Source organism: Scyliorhinus torazame, chromosome 13 (assembly GCF_047496885.1).
Source record: "Scyliorhinus torazame isolate Kashiwa2021f chromosome 13, sScyTor2.1, whole genome shotgun sequence".
Lineage (NCBI taxonomy): Eukaryota > Metazoa > Chordata > Chondrichthyes > Carcharhiniformes > Scyliorhinidae > Scyliorhinus > Scyliorhinus torazame.
This window is the reverse complement of record NC_092719.1, coordinates 100,659,858-100,683,577: the sequence shown is the minus strand read 5'-3', so window position 1 is coordinate 100,683,577 and position 23,720 is coordinate 100,659,858. Positions and strand designations below refer to the sequence as shown.

Below are 23,720 nucleotides of genomic sequence, written 5' to 3'. Positions count from 1 at the left end.
ACATGTTGTTGATGCTGTCTCACTAGCTAATGATATTGACGGTGTTGTTGATGCTGTCTCACTAACTAATGATGTTGACGGTGTTGTTGATGCTATGTCACTAGCTAATGATGTTGACGTTGTTGTTGGTGCTGCCTCACTAACGAATGATGTTGACGATGTTGTTGATGCTGTCTCACTAGCTAATGATGTTGACGATGTTGTTGATGCTGCCTCACTAACTAATGATGTTGACGGTGTTGTTGATGCTGCCTCACTAACTAATGATGTTGACCGTGTTGTTGATGCTGCCTCACTAGCTAATGATGTTGACGGTGTTGTTTGTGCTATTTTACTAGCTAATGATGTTGACGATGTTGTTGATGCTACCTCATTAACTAATGATGTTGACGGTGCTGTTGATGCTGTCTCACTAGTTAATGATGTTGACGTTCTTGTTGGTGCTGTCTCACTAACTAATGATGTTGACGATGTTGATGCTGTCTCACTAGCTAATGATGTTGAACATGTTGTTGATGCTGTCTCACTAGCTAATGATATTGACGGTGTTGTTGATGCTGTCTCACTAACTAATGATGTTGACGGTGTTGTTGATGCTATGTCACTAACTAATGATGTTGACGGTGTTGTTGATGCTGCCTCACTAATAAATGGCGTTGACGGTGTTGTTGATGCTGCCTCACTAACTAATGATGTTGACGGTGTTGTTGATGCTGCCTCACAAGCTAATGACGTTAACGGTGTTGTTGATGCTGTCTCACTATCTAATGATGTTGACGATGTTAATGCTGTCTCACTAGCTAATGATGTTGGCGATGTTGTTGAAGCTGTCTCACTAACTAATGATGTTGACGGTGTTGTTGATGCTGTCTCACTAACTAATGATGTTGACGGTGTTGTTGATGCTGTTTTACTCGCTAATGATGTTGACGATGTTGTTGATGCTGTCTCACTAACTAATGATGTTGATGGTGTTGTTGATGCTGTCTCACTAACTAATGATGTTGACGAAGATGTTGATGCTGTCTCACTAACTAATGACGTTGACGGTGTTGTTGATGCTGTCTCACTAGTTAATGATGTTGACGTTGTTGTTGGTGCTGTCTCACTAACTAATGATGTTGACGATGTTGATGCTGTCTCACTAGCTAATGATGTTGAATATGTTGTTGATGCTGTCTCACTAGCTAATGATATTGACGGTGTTGTTGATGCTGCCTCACTAACTAATGATGTTGACGGTGTTGTTGATGCTGTCTCACTAACTAATGATGTTGGCGATGTTGTTGAAGCTGTCTCACTAACTAATGATGTTGACGGTGTTGTTGATGCTGCCTCACTAATAAATGACGTTGACGGTGTTGTTGATGCTGCCTCACTAACTAATGATGTTGACGGTGTTGTTGATGCTGCCTCACTAGCTAATGACATTAACGGTGTTGTTGATGCTGTCTCACTAACTAATGATGTTGACGATGTTAATGCTGTCTCACTAGCTAATGATGTTGGCGATGTTGTTGAAGCTGTCTCACTAACTAATGATGTTGATGGTGTTGTTGATGCTGTCTCACTAACTAATGATGTTGACGAAGATGTTGATGCTGTCTCACTAACTAATGACGTTGACGGTGTTGTTGATGCTGCCTCACTAGCTAATGATGTTGACGGTGTTGTTGATGCTGCCTCACTAGCTAATGATGCTGACGATGATGTTGATGCTGTTTTACTCGCTCATGATGTTGACGATGTTGTTGATGCTGTCTCACTAGCTGATGATGTTGACGGTGTTGTTGATGCTGCCTCACTAACTAATGATGTTGATGGTGTTGTTGATGCTGTCTCACTAACTAATGATGTTGACGAAGATATTGATGCTGCCTCACTAACTAATGACGTTGACGGTGCTGTTGGTGCTGCCTCACTAGCTAATGATGTTGACGGTGTTGTTGATGCTGCCTCACTAGCTAATGATGTTGACGATGATGTTGATGCTGTCTCGCTAACTAATGATGTTGACGGTGTTGTTGATGTTGCCTCACTAGCTAATGATGTTGACGTTGTTGTTGATGCTGCCTCACTAGCTAATGATGTTGACGTTGTTGTTGATGCTGCCTCACTAGGTAATGATGTTGACGATGATGTTGATGCTGTCTCACTAACTAATGATGTTAACGGTGTTGTTGATGCTGCCTCACTAGCTAATGATGTTGACGATGTTGTTGATGCTGTCTCACTAGCTAATGATGTTGACGTTGTTGTTGATGCTGCCTCACTAGGTAATGATGTTGACGGTGTTGATGATGCTGTCTCACTAACTAATGATGTTGTCGATGTTGTTGATGCTGCCTCACGAGCTAATGATGTTGACGGTGTTGTTGATGCTGTCTCACTAATGATGTTGATGGTGTTAATGATGCTGTCTCACTAATGATGTTGATGGTGTTGATGATGCTGTGTCGCTAACTAATGATGTTGACGGTGTTGTTGATGCTGTCTCACTAACTAATGATGTTGACGGCGTTGTTGATGCTGTTTCACTAACTGTCTCAGTTTTGGTCTCCTTACCTGAGAAAGGACATATTGGCACTGGAGGGAGTGCAGAGGAGATTCACTAGGTTGATCCCAGAGTTGAGAGGATTAGATTATGACGAGAGGTTGAGTAAACTGGGACTGTACTCATTGGAGTTTCAAAGGATGCGGGGGGATCTTTTTGAAACATATAAAATTATGACGGGAATAGATAGGATAGATGCGGGCAGGTTGTTTCCACTGGTCGGGGAAAGCAGAACTCGGGGGCATAGCCTCAAAATAAGGGGAAGTAGATTTAGGACGTGTAGGAGGAGTGTAGGAGGAACTTCTTCAGCCAAAGGGTTGTGAATCTCTGGAATTCCTTGCCCAGTGAAGCAGTTGAGGCTCCTTCTTTAAACGTTTTTAAGAAAAAGATAGATACCCTTCTAAAGAATAAAGGGATTCGGGGATATGGTGTACGGGCCGGAGAGTGGAGCTGAGTCCACAAAGATCAGCCATGATCTCATTAAATGGCGGAGCAGGCTCGAGGGGCCAGATGGCCTACTCCTGTTCCTAGTTCTTATGTTCTTATGTCTCACTAACTAATGATGTTGATGGTGTTGTTGACGCTGCCTCACTAGCTCATGATGTTGACGGTGTTGTTGACGCTGTCTCACTAACTAATGATGTTGACGGTGTTGTTGATGCTGCCTCACTAGCTAATGATGTTGACGTTGTTGTTGATGCTGCCTCACTAATTAATGATGTTGACGGTGTTGTTGATGCTGCCTCACTAGCTAATGATGTTGACGGTGTTGATGATGCTGTCTCCCTAGCTAATGATGTTGTCGATGTTGTTGATGCTGCCTCACGAGCTAATGATGTTGACGGTGTTGTTGATGCTGTCTCACTAATGATGTTGATGGTGTTAATGATGCTGTCTCACTAATGATGTTGATGGTGTTGATGATGCTGTGTCGCTAACTAATGATGTTGACGGTGTTGTTGATGCTGTCTCACTAACTAATAATGTTGACGGCGTTGTTGATGCTGTTTCACTAACTGTCTCAGTTTTGGTCTCCTTACCTGAGAAAGGACATATTGGCACTGGAGGGAGTGCAGAGGAGATTCACTAGGTTGATCCCAGAGTTGAGAGGATTAGATTATGACGAGAGGTTGAGTAAACTGGGACTGTACTCATTGGAGTTTCAAAGGATGCGGGGGGATCTTTTTGAAACATATAAAATTATGACGGGAATAGATAGGATAGATGCGGGCAGGTTGTTTCCACTGGTCGGGGAAAGCAGAACTCGGGGGCATAGCCTCAAAATAAGGGGAAGTAGATTTAGGACGTGTAGGAGGAGTGTAGGAGGAACTTCTTCAGCCAAAGGGTTGTGAATCTCTGGAATTCCTTGCCCAGTAAAGCAGTTGAGGCTCCTTCTTTAAACGTTTTTAAGAAAAAGATAGATACCTTTCTAAAGAATAAAGGGATTCGGGGATATGGTGTACGGGCCGGAGAGTGGAGCTGAGTCCACAAAGATCAGCCATGATCTCATTAAATGGCGGAGCAGGCTCGAGGGGCCAGATGGCCTACTCCTGTTCCTAGTTCTTATGTTCTTATGTCTCACTAACTAATGATGTTGATGGTGTTGTTGACGCTGCCTCACTAGCTCATGATGTTGACGGTGTTGTTGACGCTGTCTCACTAACTAATGATGTTGACGGTGTTGTTGATGCTGCCTCACTAGCTAATGATGTTGACGTTGTTGTTGATGCTGCCTCACTAATTAATGATGTTGACGGTGTTGTTGATGCTGCCTCACTAGCTAATGATGTTGACGGTGTTGATGATGCTGTCTCCCTAGCTAATGATGTTGACGTTGTTGTTGATGCTGCCTCACTAGCTAATGATGTTGACGGTGTCGTTGCTGCTGCCTCACTAACTAATGATGTTGACGATGATGTTGATGCTGCCTCACTAATTAATGATGTTGACGGTGTTGTTGATGCTGTCTCACTAATTAATGATGTTGACGTTGTTGTTGATGCTGCCTCACTAGCTAATGATGTTGACGGTGTCGTTGCTGCTGCCTCACTAACTAATGATGTTGACGATGATGTTGATGCTGCCTCACTAATTAATGATGTTGACGGTGTTGTTGATGCTGTCTCGCTAACTAATGATGTTGACCGTGTTGTTGATGCTGCCTCACTAGCTAATGATGTTGACGATGATGTTGATGCTGTCTCACTAGCTAATGATGTTGACGTTGTTGTTGATGCTGCCTCACTAGCTAATGATGTTGACGTTGTTGTTGATGCTGCCTCACTAGCTAATGATGTTGATGTTGTTGTTGATGCTGCCTCACTAGCTAATGATGTTGATGTTGTTGTTGATGCTGCCTCACTAGCTAATAATGTTGACGTTGTTGTTGATGCTGCCTCACTAGGTAATGATGTTGACGTTGTTGTTGATGCTGCCTCACTAGCTAATGATGTTGATGTTGTTGTTGATGCTGCCTCACTAGCTAATGATGTTGATGTTGTTGTTGATGCTGCCTCACTAGCTAATGATGTTGATGTTGTTGTTGATGCTGCCTCACTAGCTAATAATGTTGACGTTGTTGTTGATGCTGCATCACTAGGTAATGATGTTGACGTTGTTGTTGATGCTGCCTCACTAGCTAATGATGTTGATGTTGTTGTTGATGCTGCCTCACTAGATAATGATGTTGACGTTGTTGTTGATGCTGCCTCACTAATGACTTTGACGGTGATGTTGATGCTGCCTCATTAACTGATGATGTTGACTGTGTTGTTGATGCTGCCTCACTAGCTAATGATATTGCCAGTGTTGTTGATGCTGCCTCACTAGCTAATGATGTTGATGTTGATGTTGTTGTTGTTGCTGTCACTGCTGCCTCACATCTCCAGGGACCCGGGTTAGATTCTGACCTCGGGTGACTGGCTGTATGGAATCTGCAAGTTCTCCCCGTGTCTGCGTGGGTTTTCTCCGGGTGCTCCGGTTTCCTCCCACTGTCCAAAGATGTGCAGGTGAGGTGGATTGGCCATGCCAATTTGCCCGTTAGTGCCCGAAAAGTTAGGTGGGATTACGGGGAGAGGGTGGGAGGGTGACTTTAACTCAAGTCTGCTGAATCACACCCTTCATTTTATATTTCTGTTATAAATTCCACTGACCTCAGACTTCCGGTGGAGTTATGTAGTGGGAAGTCATGCCAGAAGTGGCTCCCACTTGTGTACGGAGAGTGGAGCTAAGTCCACAAAGATCAGCCATGATCTCATTAAATGGCGGAGCAGGCTCGAGGGGCCAGATGGCCTACTCCTGTTCCTAGTTCTTATGTTCTCATGTCTCACTAACTAATGATGTTGATGGTGTTGTTGATGCTGTTTCACGAGCTAATGATGTTGACGGTGTTGTTGATGCTGTTTCACGAGCTAATGATGTTGACGATGATGTTGATGCTGCCTCACTAACTAATGATGTTAACGGTGTTGTTGATGCTGTCTCACTAACTAATGATGTTGATGGTGTTGTTGATGCTGCCTCACTAGCTCATGATGTTGACGGTGTTGTTGATGCAGCCTCACTAACTAATGATGTTGACGGTGTTGTTGATGCTGCCTCACTAACTAATGATGTTGACGATGATGTTGATGCTGTCTCACTAACTAATGATGTTGACGGTGTTGTTGATGCTGCCTCACTAACTAATGATGTTGACTGTGTTGTTGATGCTGCCTCTCTAGCTAATGATGTTGACGTTGTTGTTGATGCTGCCTCACTAACTAATGATGTTGACGATGATGTTGATGCTGTCTCACTAACTAATGATGTTGACGGTGTTGTTGATGCTGCCTCACTAACTAATGATGTTGACTGTGTTGTTGATGCTGCCTCACTAGCTAATGATGTTGACGATGTTGTTGATGCTGCCTCACTAGCTAATGATGTTGACGTTGTTGTTGATGCTGCCTCACTAACTAATGATGTTGACGTTGTTGTTGATGCTGCCTCACTAGGTAATGATGTTGACGGCGTTTTGATGCTGCCTCACTAATGACTTTGACGGTGATGTTGATGCTGCCTCATTAACTAATGATGTTGACTGTGTTGTTGATGCTGCCTCACTAGCTAATGATGTTGACGTTGTTGTTGATGCTGCCTCACTAGCTAATGATGTTGACGTTGTTGTTGTTGCTGTCACTGCTGCCTCACATCTCCAGGGACCCGGGTTAGATTCTGACCTCGGGTGACTGGCTGTATGGAATCTGCAAGTTCTCCCCGTGTCTGCGTGGGTTTTCTCCGGGTGCTCCGGTTTCCTCCCACTGTCCAAAGATGTGCAGGTGAGGTGGATTGGCCATGCCAATTTGCCCGTTAGTGTCCGAAAAGTTAGGTGGGATTACGTGGAGAGGGTGGGAGGGTGACTTTAACTCAAGTCTGCTGAATCACACCCTTCATTTTATATTTCTGTTATAAATTCCACTGACCTCAGACTTCCGGTGGAGTTCTGTAGTGGGAAGTCATGCCAGAAGTGGCTCCCACTTGTGTACTGCACAATTTGTTCTTTTTGTTTAGTGTCAGGGGTATTTTCAGCTAAAAACCCAGATATGTAACAGGATAAGGCACCTACACAGGTGAAATTCCCAGAAAACCCTGGGGAAAAAAGCTTGAAAGCAGAAGTTTGTCGACTGAATCGGAAACCTTTCGGGGTTTGTCGGTGGACGAAATGGTGGCAGCAACCTCTGCGAGACCGGCCAATTCACTGACGGCCAAGATGCTTACGAGCACATTAGTGACAGACTTTGACAGACACTGGCGGGCTGTATTGGGGGACCTCTGCAAATCAAAGGAAGAGGCCTTGGCTCCCATCCATTTGGCATTGAAGAGGACCAACAAAACAGTAAAGGTGCATGGAGGTGGCCCTTGGATGCGGAGAAGTCTCTGAGGGCCGATGCGAATAAAGCATGATTTGGAGAATCATTCCAGGAGGCAAAACATCCAAATTGTGGGGCTGCCAGAGGAGATGGAAGGCCCGACACCCACACTGTACTTTGCGGATGTGTTTAGGAAGATGGTGGAGGAGGGTGAACTCACGTCCCCTCCCGAACTGGACTGAGCCCACTGGATACTTCGACAGAAGCCTCATCCTGACTAACCACCTCAAGCAGTAATCGTGAAGATTCACAGCTTCAAAGGAAAAAAGCGGAGTCCTGAGATGGGAGAGGGAGCACCGCAACTACAAATGGGAAGGCCACGCTATTGGGTATTACCAGGATGTGGGAGAGGTGCTGGTGACGAAGAGGGTCACGTTCAACAAAGCCAAGGCCGCCTTGTACAAAATCGGAGTCCGGTTTGGGATGGTGTACCTGGCGCGACCGAGAGTAGGTTTTGAGGGAAAATTCTTCTTCTGATGTGCTGGGGGAGGCGGATTCCTTGTTAAGAATCATGGGCTCGGCAAAGGATGATTGCGGTTTTTGGATATTGGGAATGGGCATATTGATATGTGGAATTGTTGGGGATCCTCGTTGATGTTTGCATTTTTCTGTTCTGGTTGGGGTTGAATGTTTTACAAGTTGGGCTGAGGTTTGGGGTTTAGTTTTATGTGGGTTTTTGTTCTAACTGGTATGAAAATATAGAGCTCCCTGTTGGAGTATAACGTTTTAAGGGCTTTTTGTACGCTGTGATTTTTTGTCTGTGAGCATTTTTCTTCACTCTGTGTGGGAGTCACCCTGCTAGCCGAAGAGCTAGCTAACGGGAGCGGCATTGGGGGGTTGACGTCAGAGCATTATAGTAGTTCTGTTTTAGATAATGAGCTTAGTGTTTTTGTTCTGTTTGTGGTTTGGGTTATTAAAGGTAGGTTTAAGTTGTTTATGTTCACCTTGCTGTTATCGGTATGCGTATTTGCGTGCAATAGTGTCTGAGGGCAAGGACGAGGGGTGAGGTAGGGGTAGTTTCCTGACTGTGACTGCAAATTTTTCTTTGTTTAATCACTATGGACCCACAGGAAATTATGAAATGCATTGGGTTGATGCAGACTGGTAAAGGTCCTGGCCCTGATGGCTTCCCCATTGAGTTTTATAAGACGTTTGCGGAGAAATTGATGCCTCTAATTTTTGATATGTTTAATAACTCATTATCCCTGGGGTTCGTTGCCTGTTACACTTACGCAGGCCTCGATTTCCCTGATCTTTAAGAAAGTCAAGGAGCCTACGGAACATGGCTCCTACTGATCTATTTCACTTTTAAATGGGGATGTTAAGCTATTTGCAAAAGTGCTGACACTGCGGTTGGAGTTCGGCCCCCCAGAAGTGATCTCGGAAGACCAGCCGCGCTTTGTTCAGGGTCGGCCAACATACGTCTGTTAAATGTTGTCCTCTCCCACTGTCAAACTGGAGGTGATTGTTTCCCTAGACACTGAAAAGGAGTTGATAGGGTGGAGTGGGGTTATCTCTTTCACATTGTTGGGAGGTTTGGATTGGACAAAAGTTTATATCCTGAATTTGTTTACTTTATAGAGCCCCACTGCTAGTGTCTTCACAAATGCTTTGACTTTAGGTTACTTTCTGCTCAATAGGCATGAGGCAGCGATGTCCAATGTCTCTGCTCTTGTTTGCTTTGGCAATGGAATCCCTTACCATAATGCTGAGATCTTCTATTAAGTGGAAGTGGATAAATCAGGGAGTGGTGGAGCATCGGGTATCCTTGTACACGGATGACCTGCTTCTTTACATTTCGGACCCAGTATCCACTATGGATGAGATAATGAAGCTGCTTGGGAGCTTTGGCTCCTTCTCTGGATAGAAGTTGAATTTGGATACAAGTGAATACTTTCCATTTTGTATCTGCAAGAAGTTAAGTGAAATAATAGTTTTTTTCAGGAGCCCTGGACAAACAACACTCGGTGCTTCCCAACCGAGTGAGTGTCGGCTGGTCCCGGACCGGCGGGCTTTATACCAGAAGTACTCAAGTCGCCCTGCCCCCTTAGCAAGGAAGCGTGTATTCTCCCAAGGATTCAGGGAATATTCAGTCGGCTTTGTTGCATGAGGTAGAGTCATACAGCAGAGAAAAGGCCCTTAGGCGCATTGAATCTGCGCTGGTCAAAAAACAACCATCTAACCATTCTAATCGCATTTTCCAGCACTTGGCCCATAGCCTTGTATGTCCTGGGATCACAAATACACATCTAAATACTTCTTAATTGTCCATTCCGGCAGCGAGTTCCAAACTCCCTCCACACCCTGGGTGAAAATCCTCACCCCTATTAAACCTCCTGCCCCTTACCTTAAATCTATGTCCCTAGTCATTGATCCGTCCACCATGGGGAAAAGCTTCTTCCTGTCAACTCTATTTATCCTCCTTATAATTTTATGCATCTCAATCATGCCGCCCCCCACCCCCTTGGTCTCATCTACTCCAAGGGAAACAATTCAAGTCATTCCAATCTCTCTTCATAACTAAAATTCTCCAGCCCAGGATCATCCTGGTAAACTTTTCTAAAGCCTTTCAAGTGCTTCACATCCCTCCTATAATGTGCATTCCAGAACTGTAAACAATACTCTAGCTATGGCCTAACCACAGGTAAGGGTGAAATGGGAGGGTGAATTGGGTCCTATTCTGGTTGATGAGGAATGGAGCGAGGCCCTTCACAGGGTCAACTCCACATCCTCATGTGCTCGCCTAAGTCTGATCCAGTTTAAGGTGGCACACAGGGCTCATCTGACGAAAGCGAGGATGAGTGCATTCTTTTCTGGGGTGGAGGACAGGTGTGAGTGTTGTTCTCGGGGGCTGGCTAACCACACTCATATGTTCTGGTCTTGTCCCAAGTTAGTAAGTTTTTGGGTTTCTCTTCAACACCATGTCAGAGATACTCAATGTCGATTTGGAGTCATGTCCGTTGGTGGCCATTTTTGGGGTATCACTCTCCAGTGCTGCAGACCGGGGTGAAGGTGGATGTCCTCGCCTTCACCTCATTGATAGCACACAGAGGGGTTCTGATTGGGTGGAGGTCTCCTACTCCACCCAGTACCTCAGCCTAGTTTGGTTGGGTGACCTCAAGTAATTTTTGTATTTGGAGAAGGCCAAGTGCACCATTAGGGGGGTCGGTAGAAGGGTTCTACCTACGATGGCAACCATTAATTTTCTTTTTTAAAGAGGTAGTCACCCAAGGGGTTTAGTTTAGTTCTGAGGGGTTAAGTTAATTTGTGTTTTTGCTTGTTCTTTGATATTGTAACTTGGGTTAATTGTTTTTTATTATTTTGTTTATAATGGAAAAATTTAAATAAAAATATTTTAAAATTCCACTGACCACATTTATACTGGATACTATCTATCTGGAAACTAGTCACACTGTAATTACACTCGCTTGTCAATAGGGGCACATCAACCCTGATTCTCTGGACTTGGACCACAGTCTGGGACCGTGATGCTGGCTCCTGTCAATCCCTAGCCGCAGGCCCTATTTTTGGACCTGTCCCCCAGGGTCACGGGTTACTATGAGCTACTGCAACTGTTTCCCTCCACCGTGCTCCTCCTGTTTCTTACCGTTGGTCTTGCCTCAATATTCTCCCGTAGGAGCCACTCTTCATTCAGCGTGTATCGAGCTTTTCCTGTAATGGCATCCACCGAACCTTTATTAATTTGTTGCTTCATGGCACAGAGTAACAAGAAGAAAGGTTCACCCACTGTCTCCTGTAACACAGCACGCAGACAGTGAAAGAGCTGACCCAGAGTCAGTAGAATGTTACATTCACATTAGAGTACAACATCATTGGTCACAGCATCACTGTGTACAGTCTCATTACAGATGTGTTATTGGGTACAGTGTTACCGAGCACAGTATCACCACAGATGTGTTATTGGGTACAGCGTCATGGGATAGTGTGTCACCGCGTATAGTCTCACCACACGTGTGTTATTGGGTACAGCATCATGGGGTCACGCCTCACTGTGTACAGTCTCACTACTGGCATGTTATTGGGTAGAGCATCATGGGGTCGCGCCTCACTGCGTACAGTCTCACTACTGGCATGTTATTGGGTACAGCATCATGGGGTGGTGTGTCACCTCGTACAGTTTCACCACAGGTGTGTTACTGGGTACAGTGTCACCGGGTACAGTGTCACCGGGTACAGTGTCACCACAGGTGTGTTATTGGGTATGGCATCACGGAGTACAGTGTCACCACACATGTGTTTTGGGTACAACATAACAAGGCACAGTATCACCGGGTGCAGTCTCACCACAGGTGTGTTATTGTGTACAGTATCACCGGGTACAGTGTCACTGTACAGTATCACCGGGTACAGTGTCACTGGGTACAGTCTCATCACAGCTGTGTTATTGGGTACGGCGTCACCAGATAGACCTTTATTGGGTAGCGCCTCACCGGGTACATCTCACCACTGGTGTTATTGTGTACAGTATCACCGGGTACAGTCTCACCACTGGTGTGTTATTGGGTACAGTATCACCGGGTACAGTGTCACCTGGTACAGTCTCACCACTGGTGTGTTATTGGGTACAGCGTCACTGGTTACAGCATCACAGGGTACAGTATCACCACAATATGTCACCGGGCACAGTGTCACGGGATTCAGTCTCACCACAGATCTGTTACTGGCACAGGTAGAGTCCCACCATAGATATGTTATTGGGTACAGTGTCACAGGGTACAGTGTCACAGGGTACAGTAGCACGGGATACAGTAGTACGGGGTACTGTGTTATGAGGCACAGCGGAGGTACTGTGTTACGGGGCATAAAGACAAGGGGCACAGCATCACGGGGTACAGCGTCACGCGGCACAGCATCACGGAGTACAGCATCACGGGATACAGCGTCACGCGGTACAAAGCATGTACAGAGTCACGTGGTACAGTGTCATAGCGTCATGGAGTCCTCGGGTTTTACAGCACAGAAAGAGGTCCTTTGGCCCTTTGCGCCTGCGCTGGCCATCAAGCACCTCTCTATTCTATTCCCATTTTCCAGTAATTGGTCTTGTGCGCTCGGGCATTTCAAGTGCTCATCTAAATGCTTCTTAAATGTTGTGAGGGTTCCCGCCTTTACCACCTTTCAGGCAGTGAGCTCCAGAGTCCCACCGCCCTCTGGGTGTAAAAGGTTCCCACTCACATCTCCTCTAAACCTCTTGCCCACTACCTTAAATCTCTGCCCCTTGGTTATTGACCCCTCCCTTAGGGGGAAAAGTGCCTTCCTGTCCACCCTGTCCATGACCCTCATCATTTTATACACCTCAGTCAGGTCCCCTCTCAGGCTCCGCTGCTCCAGGGAAAACAACCCCAGCCTATCCAGTCTCTCTTGATAGGGTGGCGGGGTACAGGGTGGCGGGGTACAGGGTGGCGGGGTACAGGGTGGTGGGGTACAGGGTGGCGGGGTACAGGGTCATGGCAGGCGTGACAGTGAAACCAGTGCAGTTGATGAAAAGGACACACAACAATCAGGAGATGGTGCAGCTGGTACCTTGAGGAAGCTGTACATGCAGATGGACATCCAGTTGGTCAGCATCTTCTCCACTACTGACTCTGTTCTACGCAGCATCAGCTTGGGGTTCTTGGAAGCAGAGGCATCAATGAGATCCACCAGCAGATCCTTCATGATACTGGTGTAGTATTCCAACTTGCTGTGCAGTGCAATGGTCAGTAAGGATGCCAGATTACACCTGGGGAGAGGTAAGTAGCACCATTTGTATTCAGACTTTAATCCCATTTCCAGGAGCTGGCTGGCCCACACTGTCATGATATCCACATCAGCATATCATGGTGCAATCACACACACACTGATGGACAGGTAGTTGGACCAACCAACACACACACAACATCGCAGCCAATCACCAGTGAGAGCACACGCACTATAAAACAGGGAACACCACAGTTTCCACTCATTCTACCAGGAGACAGCTCAGAGCACAGAGCTCACAGTGTGACACTCAGACATACACCATGTGCTGAGTGCCTCACTAAGATAGTGATAGGGCTGGGTCCACAGGTTAGCTGGTGAAGCACGAACCTCAGCCAGCAGTTATTAGTTGTTATTGTTTAAGTTGTACCATCTACAACCGTGTTGGATCATTTGTGTATCGGAACACCCAACACGACATGTACCAGGACTGGAAACTAGCCAGTGACTGTGAGACCTACCTGCACCTCTTCAGAAATCCGCCATCCTGCTCCATGGAAAACATCAGCCCGCCGCAGCCGCTCCGAATCGCTGGAAATCTTGGCGTCAACTGGAAGCTGTTTAAACAGCGCTTCCAGCTCTTCCTAGAAGCCACAGACAGGGAGAGTGCCTTGGACACCAGGAAGATCGCCCTCCTCCTCTCCACGGCAGGGCAACACAGCCATCCACATCTACAACTCCCTGGCATTCGCGGAAGGTGAGAACAAGACAAAATACAAGATGGTGCTTTTCAAGTTCGAGGAACACTTCAGCGTGGAAGTCAATGAGAGCTTCGAGAGGTACCTCTTCCAGCAGCGCCTGCAGGGTAAGGATGAGCCTTTTCAATCTTATTTGACACACCTCCGTATCCTCGCGCAGTCCTGCGGCTATGAGGCCACCTCCGATTCCATGATTCGGGACCAGATAGTTTTTGGGGTCACCTCGGACACCCTACGCCAGCAGCTCCTCAAAATAATGTGCCTCACCCTAGTCACCCCCATTGAAACCTGCGTCCTCCACGAAAACGCGACCAGACGGTACTCCCAAATCCAGGCGGCCGAATCGGCACGGCAGAGGTCCTACGAGGCCGAGCGGGTCCAGTCGATCGAGTTCCTCCCGGCCCGCACGAGTGCGGCCATTTCGCGCACTTTCCGAGGCCTCTCGCGCTGGTACGCGCCAAAAGAGGGGACGTCGACGCAGAGGGACGCGATGTGCAGGCGCGTTCTACGCAGGACCGCACCGCACATGCGCGGTGGCGCAACGAACGCCATGACGTCACGACGTGCGGCAACTGTGGCTCCGCCCACTTAAAGCGGCAATGTCCGGCCAAAGCGTGACAATGCCTCCGCTGTGGCAGGATGGGCCACTACGCTGCCTGCTGTCGAGCAGCTCAACCTGCCAACTCTCAACAATTCCGCCAGCCTCGCAGGGACGTGCGGGCCATTCGGCCCCCAGACACTGAGTCATATCCTGACAACATGCGGACCAGTGATACCGAAGCCAGGGAACCCCTCCGCGTTGCGGTAATAATCAAGAACCGGATGTCCCCAAGTCGGAACCACCAGCCGCTGCCAGTGCACAGCATTGATCCAGGCGATGAGTGGTGTGCCACCCTAACGGTCAACCTGAATTCGTCGCCCAGCTGATTGACTTGACTTATGAGCCTGTTTGCACATTGGACTCACTGAATTGTCTTGCAACACTGTTAACGTGTTTCTTTCTTGTCGTTCCAGGAGTTCTCTCTCGTTGTTTGATGATTGCACTTGTTCTGTTATTGGTACAACATCGTTGCTCTGTTGCACCTGACACCTTCCTCTGTATATAGTTTAGCCTCATGTACATGTTGTAAATATTGCACACACATACTCAGATGCACTCAGTACACACCAATATTTATTAGCATGTAGGCACATATCCTTGTGAAAAGGGGGGATGTCATGATATCCACATTAACATATCATGGTGCAATCACACACACACTGATGGACAGGTAGTTGGACCAACCAACACACACACAACATCGCAGCCAATCACCAGTGAGAGCACACGCACTATAAAACAGGGAACACCACAGTTCCCGCTCATTCTAGCCAGCAGTTATTAGTTGTTATTGTTTAAGACAATAAAACAGAGTTGTACCATCTACAACCGTGTTGGATCATTTGTGTATCGGAACACCCAACACGACACATACCTCTCCCTTACCAATGAGCTGCTGAGCTGACGTTCCTCCTCGACACTGAATCATTGGATCTCAGCCACATTAACAGCTGGTATGGGGTTTGCAGGAGAAGACAATTGACGTCATCACCCTCAGTTAGAGGGAGAAATCAGCTTGGGTTCTTGCACCTTATTGACAGTCGGTGGGGATAATTGTGAATTTGGTGATATTGAATCAGCTGCCTGTTAGCCACAGAGGGTTGTAGGCAGAAGGAAACTCTTCAATGCATTGTGTCTCTTTGATAGTTCCTGTAATGCCATCCAATTAGCCCCTGCTTCGTGAAAGTTATGATTAAAATTACTTCCAGCATGGGGGAAAATTCTCATGTTTTCTCTGGCCAATGATCTTAAATCTGTGTCCCCTGGTTACTGACTCTCCATCCAGTGAAAAGAGTTTGTCCTTATTCACTCACCCAAAATTATCCGTGATTTTGAACAGTTTTTTAAAATCAAATTTCTTGTATCAGTCTCAGAGGACAAGCCCAGCTTCTGCAGTCCCTCAAGATAACTGAAGCTCCTCAACCCTTTCAGAAGGTGAGAGCATTGAGGGAGAACTAGGGAATAGGGACAGTGTGGCTCTGAGGCAGAGCAGACGGGGAGAAGTTGCTGAACACAGCGGGTCTGGTGGCCTGAAGTGCATATGTTTTAATGCAAGGAGCATTACGGGTAAGGCAGATGAACTTAGAGCTTGGATTACTACTTGGAACTATGATGTTGTTGCCATTACAGAGACCTGGTTGAGGGAAGGGCAGGATTGGCAGCTAAACGTTCCAGGATTTAGATGTTTCAGGCGGGATAGAGGGGGATGTAAAAGGGGAGGTGGAGTTGCGCTACTTGTTCGGGAGAATATCACAGCTATACTGCGAGAGGACACCTCAGAGGGCAGTGAGGCTATATGGGTAGAGATCAGGAATAAGAAGGGTGCAGTCACAATGTTGGGGGTATACTACAGGCCTCCCAACAGCCAGCGGGAGATAGTGGAGCAGATAGGTAGACAGATTTTGGAAAAGAGTAAAAACAACAGGGTTGTGGTGATGGGAGACTTCAACTTCCCCAATATTGACTGGGACTCACTTAGTGCCAGGGGCTTAGACGGGGCGGAGTTTGTAAGGAGCATCCAGGAGGGCTTCTTAAAACAATATGTAAACAGTCCAACTAGGGAAGGGGCGGTACTGGACCTGGTATTGGGGAATGAGCCCGGTCAGGTGGTAGATGTTTCAGTAGGGGAGCATTTCGGTAACAGTGACCACAATTCAGTAAGTTTTAAAGTACTGGTGGACAAGGATAAGAGTGGTCCGAGGATGAATGTGCTAAATTGGGGGAAGGCTAATTATAACAATATTAGGCGGGAACTGAAGAACATAGATTGGGGGCGGATGTTTGAGGGCAAATCAACATCTGACATGTGGGAGGCTTTCAAGTGTCAGCTGAAAGGAATACAGGACCGGCATGTTCCTGTGAGGAAGAAAGATAAATACGGCAATTTTCGGGAACCTTGGATGACGAGTGATATTGTAGGCCTCGTCAAAAAGAAAAAGGAGGCATTTGTCAGGGCTAAGAGGCTGGGAACAGACGAAGCCTGTGTGGCATATAAGGAAAGTAGGAAGGAACTTAAGCAAGGAGTCAGGAGGGCTAGAAGGGGTCACGAAAAGTCATTAGCAAATAGGGTTAAGGAAAATCCCAAGGCTTTTTACACGTACATAAAAAGCAAGAGGGTAGCCAGGGAAAGGGTTGGCCCACTGAAGGACAGGCAAGGGAATCTATGTGTGGAGCCAGAGGAAATGGGCGAGGTACTAAATGAATACTTTGCATCAGTATTCACCAAAGAGAAGGAATTGGTAGATGTTGAGTCTGGAGAAGGGGGTGTAGATAGCCTGGGTCACATTGTGATCCAAAAAGACGAGGTGTTGGGTGTCTTAAAAAATATTAAGGTAGATAAGTCCCCAGGGCCTGATGGGATCTACCCCAGAATACTGAGGGAGGCTGGAGAGGAAATTGCTGAGGCCTTGACAGAAATCTTTGGATCCTCGCTGTCTTCAGGGGATGTCCCGGAGGACTGGAGAATAGCCAATGTTGTTCCTCTGTTTAAGAAGGGTAGCAAGGATAATCCCGGGAACTACAGGCCGGTGAGCCTTACTTCAGTGGTAGGGAAATTACTGGAGAGAATTCTTAGAGACAGGATCTACTCCCATTTGGAAGCAAATGGACGTATTAGTGAGAGGCAGCACGGTTTTGTGAAGGGGAGGTCGTGTCTCACTAACTTGATAGAGTTTTTCGAGGAGGTCACTAAGATGATTGATGCAGGTAGGGCAGTAGATGTTGTCTATATGGACTTCAGTAAGGCCTTTGACAAGGTCCCTCATGGTAGACTAGTACAAAAAGTGAAGTCACACGGGATCAGGAGTGAACTGGCAAGGTGGATACAGAACTGGCTAGGCCATAGAAGGCAGAGGGTAGCAATGGAGGGATGCTTTTCTAATTGGAGGGCTGTGACCAGTGGTGTTCCACAGGGATCAGTGCTGGGACCTTTGCTCTTTGTAGTATATATAAATGATTTGGAGGAAAATGTAACTGGTCTGATTAGTAAGTTTGCAGACGACACAAAGGTTGGTGGAATTGCGGATAGCGATGAGGACTGTCTGAGGATACAGCAGGATTTAGATTGTCTGGAGACTTGGGCGGAGAGATGGCAGATGGAGTTTAATCCGGACAAATGTGAGGTAATGCATTTTGGAAGGTCTAATGCAGGTAGGGAATATACAGTGAATGGTAGAACCCTCAAGAGTATTGAAAGTCAAAGAGATCTAGGAGTACAGGTCCACAGGTCACTGAAAGGGGCAACACAGGTGGAGAAGGTAGTCAAGAAGGCAAACAGCATGCTTGCCTTCATTGGCCGGGGCATTGAGTATAAGAACTGGCAAGTCATGCTGCAGCTGTATAGAACCTTAGTTAGGCCACACTTGGAGTATAGTGTTCAATTCTGGTCGCCACACTACCAGAAGGATGTGGAGGCTTTAGAGAGGGTGCAGAAGAGATTTACCAGAATGTTGCCTGGTATGGAGGGCATAAGCTATGAGGAGCGATTGAATAAACTCGGTTTGTTCTCACTGGAACGAAGGAGGTTGAGGGGCGACCTGATAGAGGTATACAGAATTATGAGGGGCATAGACAGAGTGGATAGTCAGAGGCTTTTCCCCAGGGTAGAGGGGTCAATTACTAGGGGGCATAGGTTTAAGGTGAGAGGGGCAAGGTTTAGAGTAGATGTACGAGGCAAGTTTTTTACGCAGAGGGTAGTGGGTACCTGGAACTCGCTACCGGAGGAGGTAGTGGAAGCAGGGACGATAGGGACATTTAAGGGGCATCTTGACAAATATATGAATAGGATGGGAATAGAAGGATACGGACCCAGGAAGTGTAGAAGATTGTAGTTTAGTCGGGCAGTATGGTCGGCACGGGCTTGGAGGGCCGAAGGGCCTGTTCCTGAGCTGTACATTTCTTTGTTCTTTGTTTGTTCTTTGTAACCCTGTACCCATTCTCGGGGATCTGTTCTGCACTCTGTCTCTCCAAAGCCTTCCCATCACTCCAGAACAGGGTCCAATACGCCCATTAAGGTTAAACCAATGTTTCAGAAACTGACATTTCTCCAAATTCTCATTTCCATTGCTTTCGGTATCGATGCCACTCCCACACAATCAGACTGCCAGTGAAATGGCAGTGAACTCTCACAGGGAGCTAGGCAAATGCAATTCAGGAAGATGTGTAATACCGGTGGACCAGAGCCAACAGGAGTTCAGGAATGGAGGGGGGAAATAGGTGAAAGACATCTATTGATGCATCCATCTCTGTAGCCACCTCCTTCAACACTCTGGGATGTAGCTCATCTTGTCCAGGGATTTATCAACCTTCAGTCCAATTAACTTTTCAAGTACTACCTCTTTACTAAGACTAATTTCTTTCAGTTCCTGATTTTCACAAGCTCCTTGGTTCCATGGTGTATCTTGGAGATTTTCTGCATTTCCCTCCATGGAAACTGACAAAGTAATTGTTTATTTTCTCCGTCACTTCTCTCTTCCCCATTAGAAATTCTGCTGTAAAGGTCCCACATTTGCCCTCGCTAATCCTTTCCTGTTCACATACCTAAAGAAGCTTTTACAGTCCACCTTGATGTTACTTGCTAGTTTGCATTCATATTCTATTTTCCCATTATCAGTTTCTTGATCCTCGTTTGACGGATTCTAAATTGATCCCAATCCTCGGACTTACCCCTTTCTCTGCATGCTTGTAAGTCACTTCCTTTGATCTAATGCAGTCCTTAACTTCTTTCATTAGCCACTGTTGATTGCCCTTTCCTGTTGAGTGTTTGTGCTTTAGAGTAATGTATATCTGTTGTATTTCTTTAAATACTAGCCGTTGCCTGTCGACCATCAAATCTATTCTTGTATTTTCCCAATCCACTATAGCCAACTTTCCCCTCAGAGCTTCATAATATCCTTTCTTCAGATTGAAGACTCTAGTATTAGAATTAACTATGTCCCATTCAAACTTTATGCAAAATTCTATCATACTATGGTCACTATTTCCAACAGGCTCATTTGCAGCCAGGTTATCAATTAGCCCTTTCACACTAAACAACAATAAATCCAAAATAACCCAATCCCATGTTGGTTCCTCAATGTAATGCTCCAGAAACCCAACTTGTATACACTCCAGGAATTCCTCCTCCACAGTGTTTGATTTAGTGATACAGACACAGTGAATGTAGACAACAGAGAAGAGTGTGGAACCTGTCACCTGGACCTGCCCTGGCCTACACCATGACTCCAGTCTTGCAAATACAATTGACTATTAACTGTCCTGTGAAATAAGTGAGGAAACTGCTAATTAAACATCACCGGGTGTTAAATGGAGACTTGAAGCGAGTGTCAACAGCAGATACTTGCCTGTCCCTTACTGCAAAATCTTTCTGCTGTTCTAATGCATGAACAAAGGTGACAAGAAAGTGCTTATTGTTCAGTAGCAGTGAGAACAAGCTGATTCCCTCCTCCATGTTCTGCCGACAGGTTTCAGGAACCTAAAACAGAGAAAATAGGGAATAAGAGGCACAGACAAGAGTCACACCAGAAAAGAGGGGATTCAGAGAATGGAGTCAATCTGGGAGTGGATCTCCCCCTCCCCCCGGTATGGGTCAGTCTGACAGTGGATCTCCCCCTCCCCCCGGTATGGGTCAGTCTGACAGTGTATCTCCCCCTCCCCCCGGTATGGGTCAGTCTGACAGTGGATCTCCCCCACCCCCCGGTATGGGTCAGTCTGACAGTGGATCTCCCCCACCCCCCGGTATGGGTCAGTCTGACAGTGGATCTCCCCCACCCCCGGGTATGGGTCAGTCTGACAGTGTATCTCTCCCTCCTCCCAGTATGGGTCAGTCTGACAGTGGATCTCTCCCTCCTCCCGGTATGGGTCAGTCTGACAGTGTATCTCCCCTCCCCCCGGTATGGGTCAGTCTGACAGTGTATCTCCCCCTCCCCCCCGGTATGGGTCAGTCTGACAGTGGATCTCCCCCTCCCCCCGGTATGGGTCAGTCTGACAGTGGATCTCCCCCACCCCCCGGTATGGGTCAGTCTGACAGTGGATCTCCCCCACCCCCCGGTATGGGTCAGTCTGACAGTGGATCTCCCCCACCCCCCGGTATGGGTCAGTCTGACAGTGTATCTCCCCCTCCCCCCGGTATGGGTCAGTCTGACAGTGTATCTCTCCCTCCTCCCGGTATGGGTCAGTCTGACAGTGTATCTCCCCCTCCCCCCGGTATGGGTCAGTCTGACAGTGTATCTCCCCCTCCCCCCGGTATGGGTCAGTCTGACAGTGGATCTCCCCCTCCCCCCGGTATGGGTCAGTCTGACAGTGGACCTCCCCCACCCCCCGGTATGGGTCAGTCTGACAGTGGATCTCCCCCACCCCCCGGTATGGGTCAGTCTGACAGTGGATCTCCCCCTCCCCCCGGTATGGGCCAGTCTCACAGTGTATCTCCCCCTCCCCCCGGTATGGGTCAGTCTGACAGTGTATCTCCCCCTCCCCCCCCGGTATGGGTCAGTCTGACAGTGGATCTCCCCCTCCCCCCGGTATGGGTCAGTCTGACAGTGGATCTCCCCCACCCCCCGGTATGGGTCAGTCTGACAGTGGATCTCCCCACCCCCCGGTATGGGTCAGTCTGACAGTGGATCTCTCCCTCCCCCCGGTATGGGCCAGTCTGACAGTGTATCCCCCCTCCCCCCGGTATGGGTCAGTCTGACGGTGTATCTCCCCCTACCCCCGGTATGGGCCAGTCTGACAGTGTATCTCCCCCTCCCCCCGGTATGGGTCAGTCTGACAGTGGATCTCCCCCACCCCCCGGTATGGGTCAGTCTGACAGTGGATCTCCCCCACCCCCCGGTATGGGTCAGTCTGACAGTGGATCTCCCCCACCCCCCGGTATGGGTCAGTCTGACAGTGTATCTCCCCCTCCCCCCGGTATGGGTCAGTCTGACAGTGTATCTCTCCCTCCTCCCGGTATGGGTCAGTCTGACAGTGTATCTCCCCCTCCCCCCGGTATGGGTCAGTCTGACAGTGTATCTCCCCCTCCCCCCCGGTATGGGTCAGTCTGACAGTGGATCTCCCCCTCCCCCCGGTATGGGTCAGTCTGACAGTGGATCTCCCCCACCCCCCGGTATGGGTCAGTCTGACAGTGGATCTCCCCCACCCCCCGGTATGGGTCAGTCTGACAGTGGATCTCCCCCTCCCCCCGGTATGGGCCAGTCTGACAGTGTATCTCCCCCTCCCCCCGGTATGGGTCAGTCTGACGGTGTATCTCCCCCTACCCCCGGTATGGGCCAGTCTGACAGTGTATCTCCCCCTCCCCCCGGTATGGGTCAGTCTGACAGTGGATCTCCCCCACCCCCCGGTATGGGTCAGTCTGACAGTGGATCTCCCCCACCCCCCGGTATGGGTCAGTCTGACAGTGGATCTCCCCATCCCCCGGTATGGGTCAGTCTGACAGTGGATCTCCCCCACCCCCCGGTATGGGTCAGTCTGACAGTGGATCTCCCCCTCCCCCCGGTATGGGCCAGTCTGACAGTGTATCTCCCCCTCCCCCCGGTATGGGTCAGTCTGACGGTGTATCTCCCCCTACCCCCGGTATGGGCCAGTCTGACAGTGTATCTCCCCCCCCCCCCGGTATGGGTCAGTCTGACAGTGGATCTCCCCCACCCCCCGGTATGGGTCAGTCTGACAGTGGATCTCCCCCACCCCCCGGTATGGGTCAGTCTGACAGTGGATCTCCCCCACCCCCCGGTATGGGTCAGTCTGACAGTGTATCTCCCCCTCCCCCCGGTATGGGTCAGTCTGACAGTGTATCTCTCCCTCCTCCCGGTATGGGTCAGTCTGACAGTGTATCTCCCCCTCTCCCCGGTATGGGTCAGTCTGACAGTGTATCTCCCCCTCCCCCCCGGTATGGGTCAGTCTGACAGTGGATCTCCCCCTCCCCCCGGTATGGGTCAGTCTGACAGTGGACCTCCCCCACCCCCCGGTATGGGTCAGTCTGACAGTGGATCTCCCCCTCCCCCCGGTATGGGCCAGTCTGACAGTGTATCTCCCCCTCCCCCCGGTATGGGTCAGTCTAACGGTGTATCTCCCCCTACCCCCGGTACGGGCCAGTCTGACAGTGTATCTCCCCCTCCCCCCGGTATGGGTCAGTCTGACAGTGGATCTCCCCCACCCCCCGGTATGGGTCAGTCTGACAGTGGATCTCCCCACCCCCGGGTATGGGTCAGTCTGACAGTGTATCTCCCCCCTCCCCCCGGTATGGGTCAGTCTGACAGTGTATCTCCCCCCTCCCCCCGGTATGGGTCAGTCTGACAGTGTATCTCCCCCCTCCCCCCGGTATGGGTCAGTCTGACAGTGGATCTCCCCCACCCCCCGGTATGGGTCAGTCTGACAGTGGATCTCCCCCTCCCCCCGGTATGGGTCAGTCTGACAGCGTATCTCTCCCTCCTCCTGGTATGGGTCAGTCTGACAGTGTATCTCTCCCTCCTCCCGATTTGGGTCGGTCTGACAGTGTATCTCCCCCTCCCCCCGGTATGGGTCAGTCTGACAGTGTATCTCCCCCTCCCCCCGGTATGGGTCAGTCTGACAGTGGATCTCCCCCTCCCCCCGGTATCGGTCAGTCTGACAGTGGATCTCCCCCACCCCCCGGTATGGGTCAGTCTGACAGTGGATCTCCCCCACCCCCCGGTATGGGTCAGTCTGACAGTGGATCTCCCCCTCCCCCC

General features: G+C 48.5%; 1 protein-coding gene across 1 annotated transcript in view; it reads right to left on the bottom strand.

The window, feature by feature from the left end:
• plxnd1 (plexin D1) overlaps positions 1-23,720 on the bottom strand; it is a 599,181-nt gene that overhangs the window by 173,511 nt on the left and 401,950 nt on the right. Inside the window, exons 24-26 of the mRNA XM_072471999.1 lie at positions 20,361-20,491; positions 13,006-13,204; positions 11,072-11,218 (exon numbers count right to left, since the gene is read on the bottom strand). Of these exons, the coding sequence (XP_072328100.1) occupies positions 11,072-11,218; positions 13,006-13,204; positions 20,361-20,491 (477 nt within the window). The remainder of the gene's footprint in view (positions 1-11,071; positions 11,219-13,005; positions 13,205-20,360; positions 20,492-23,720) is intronic.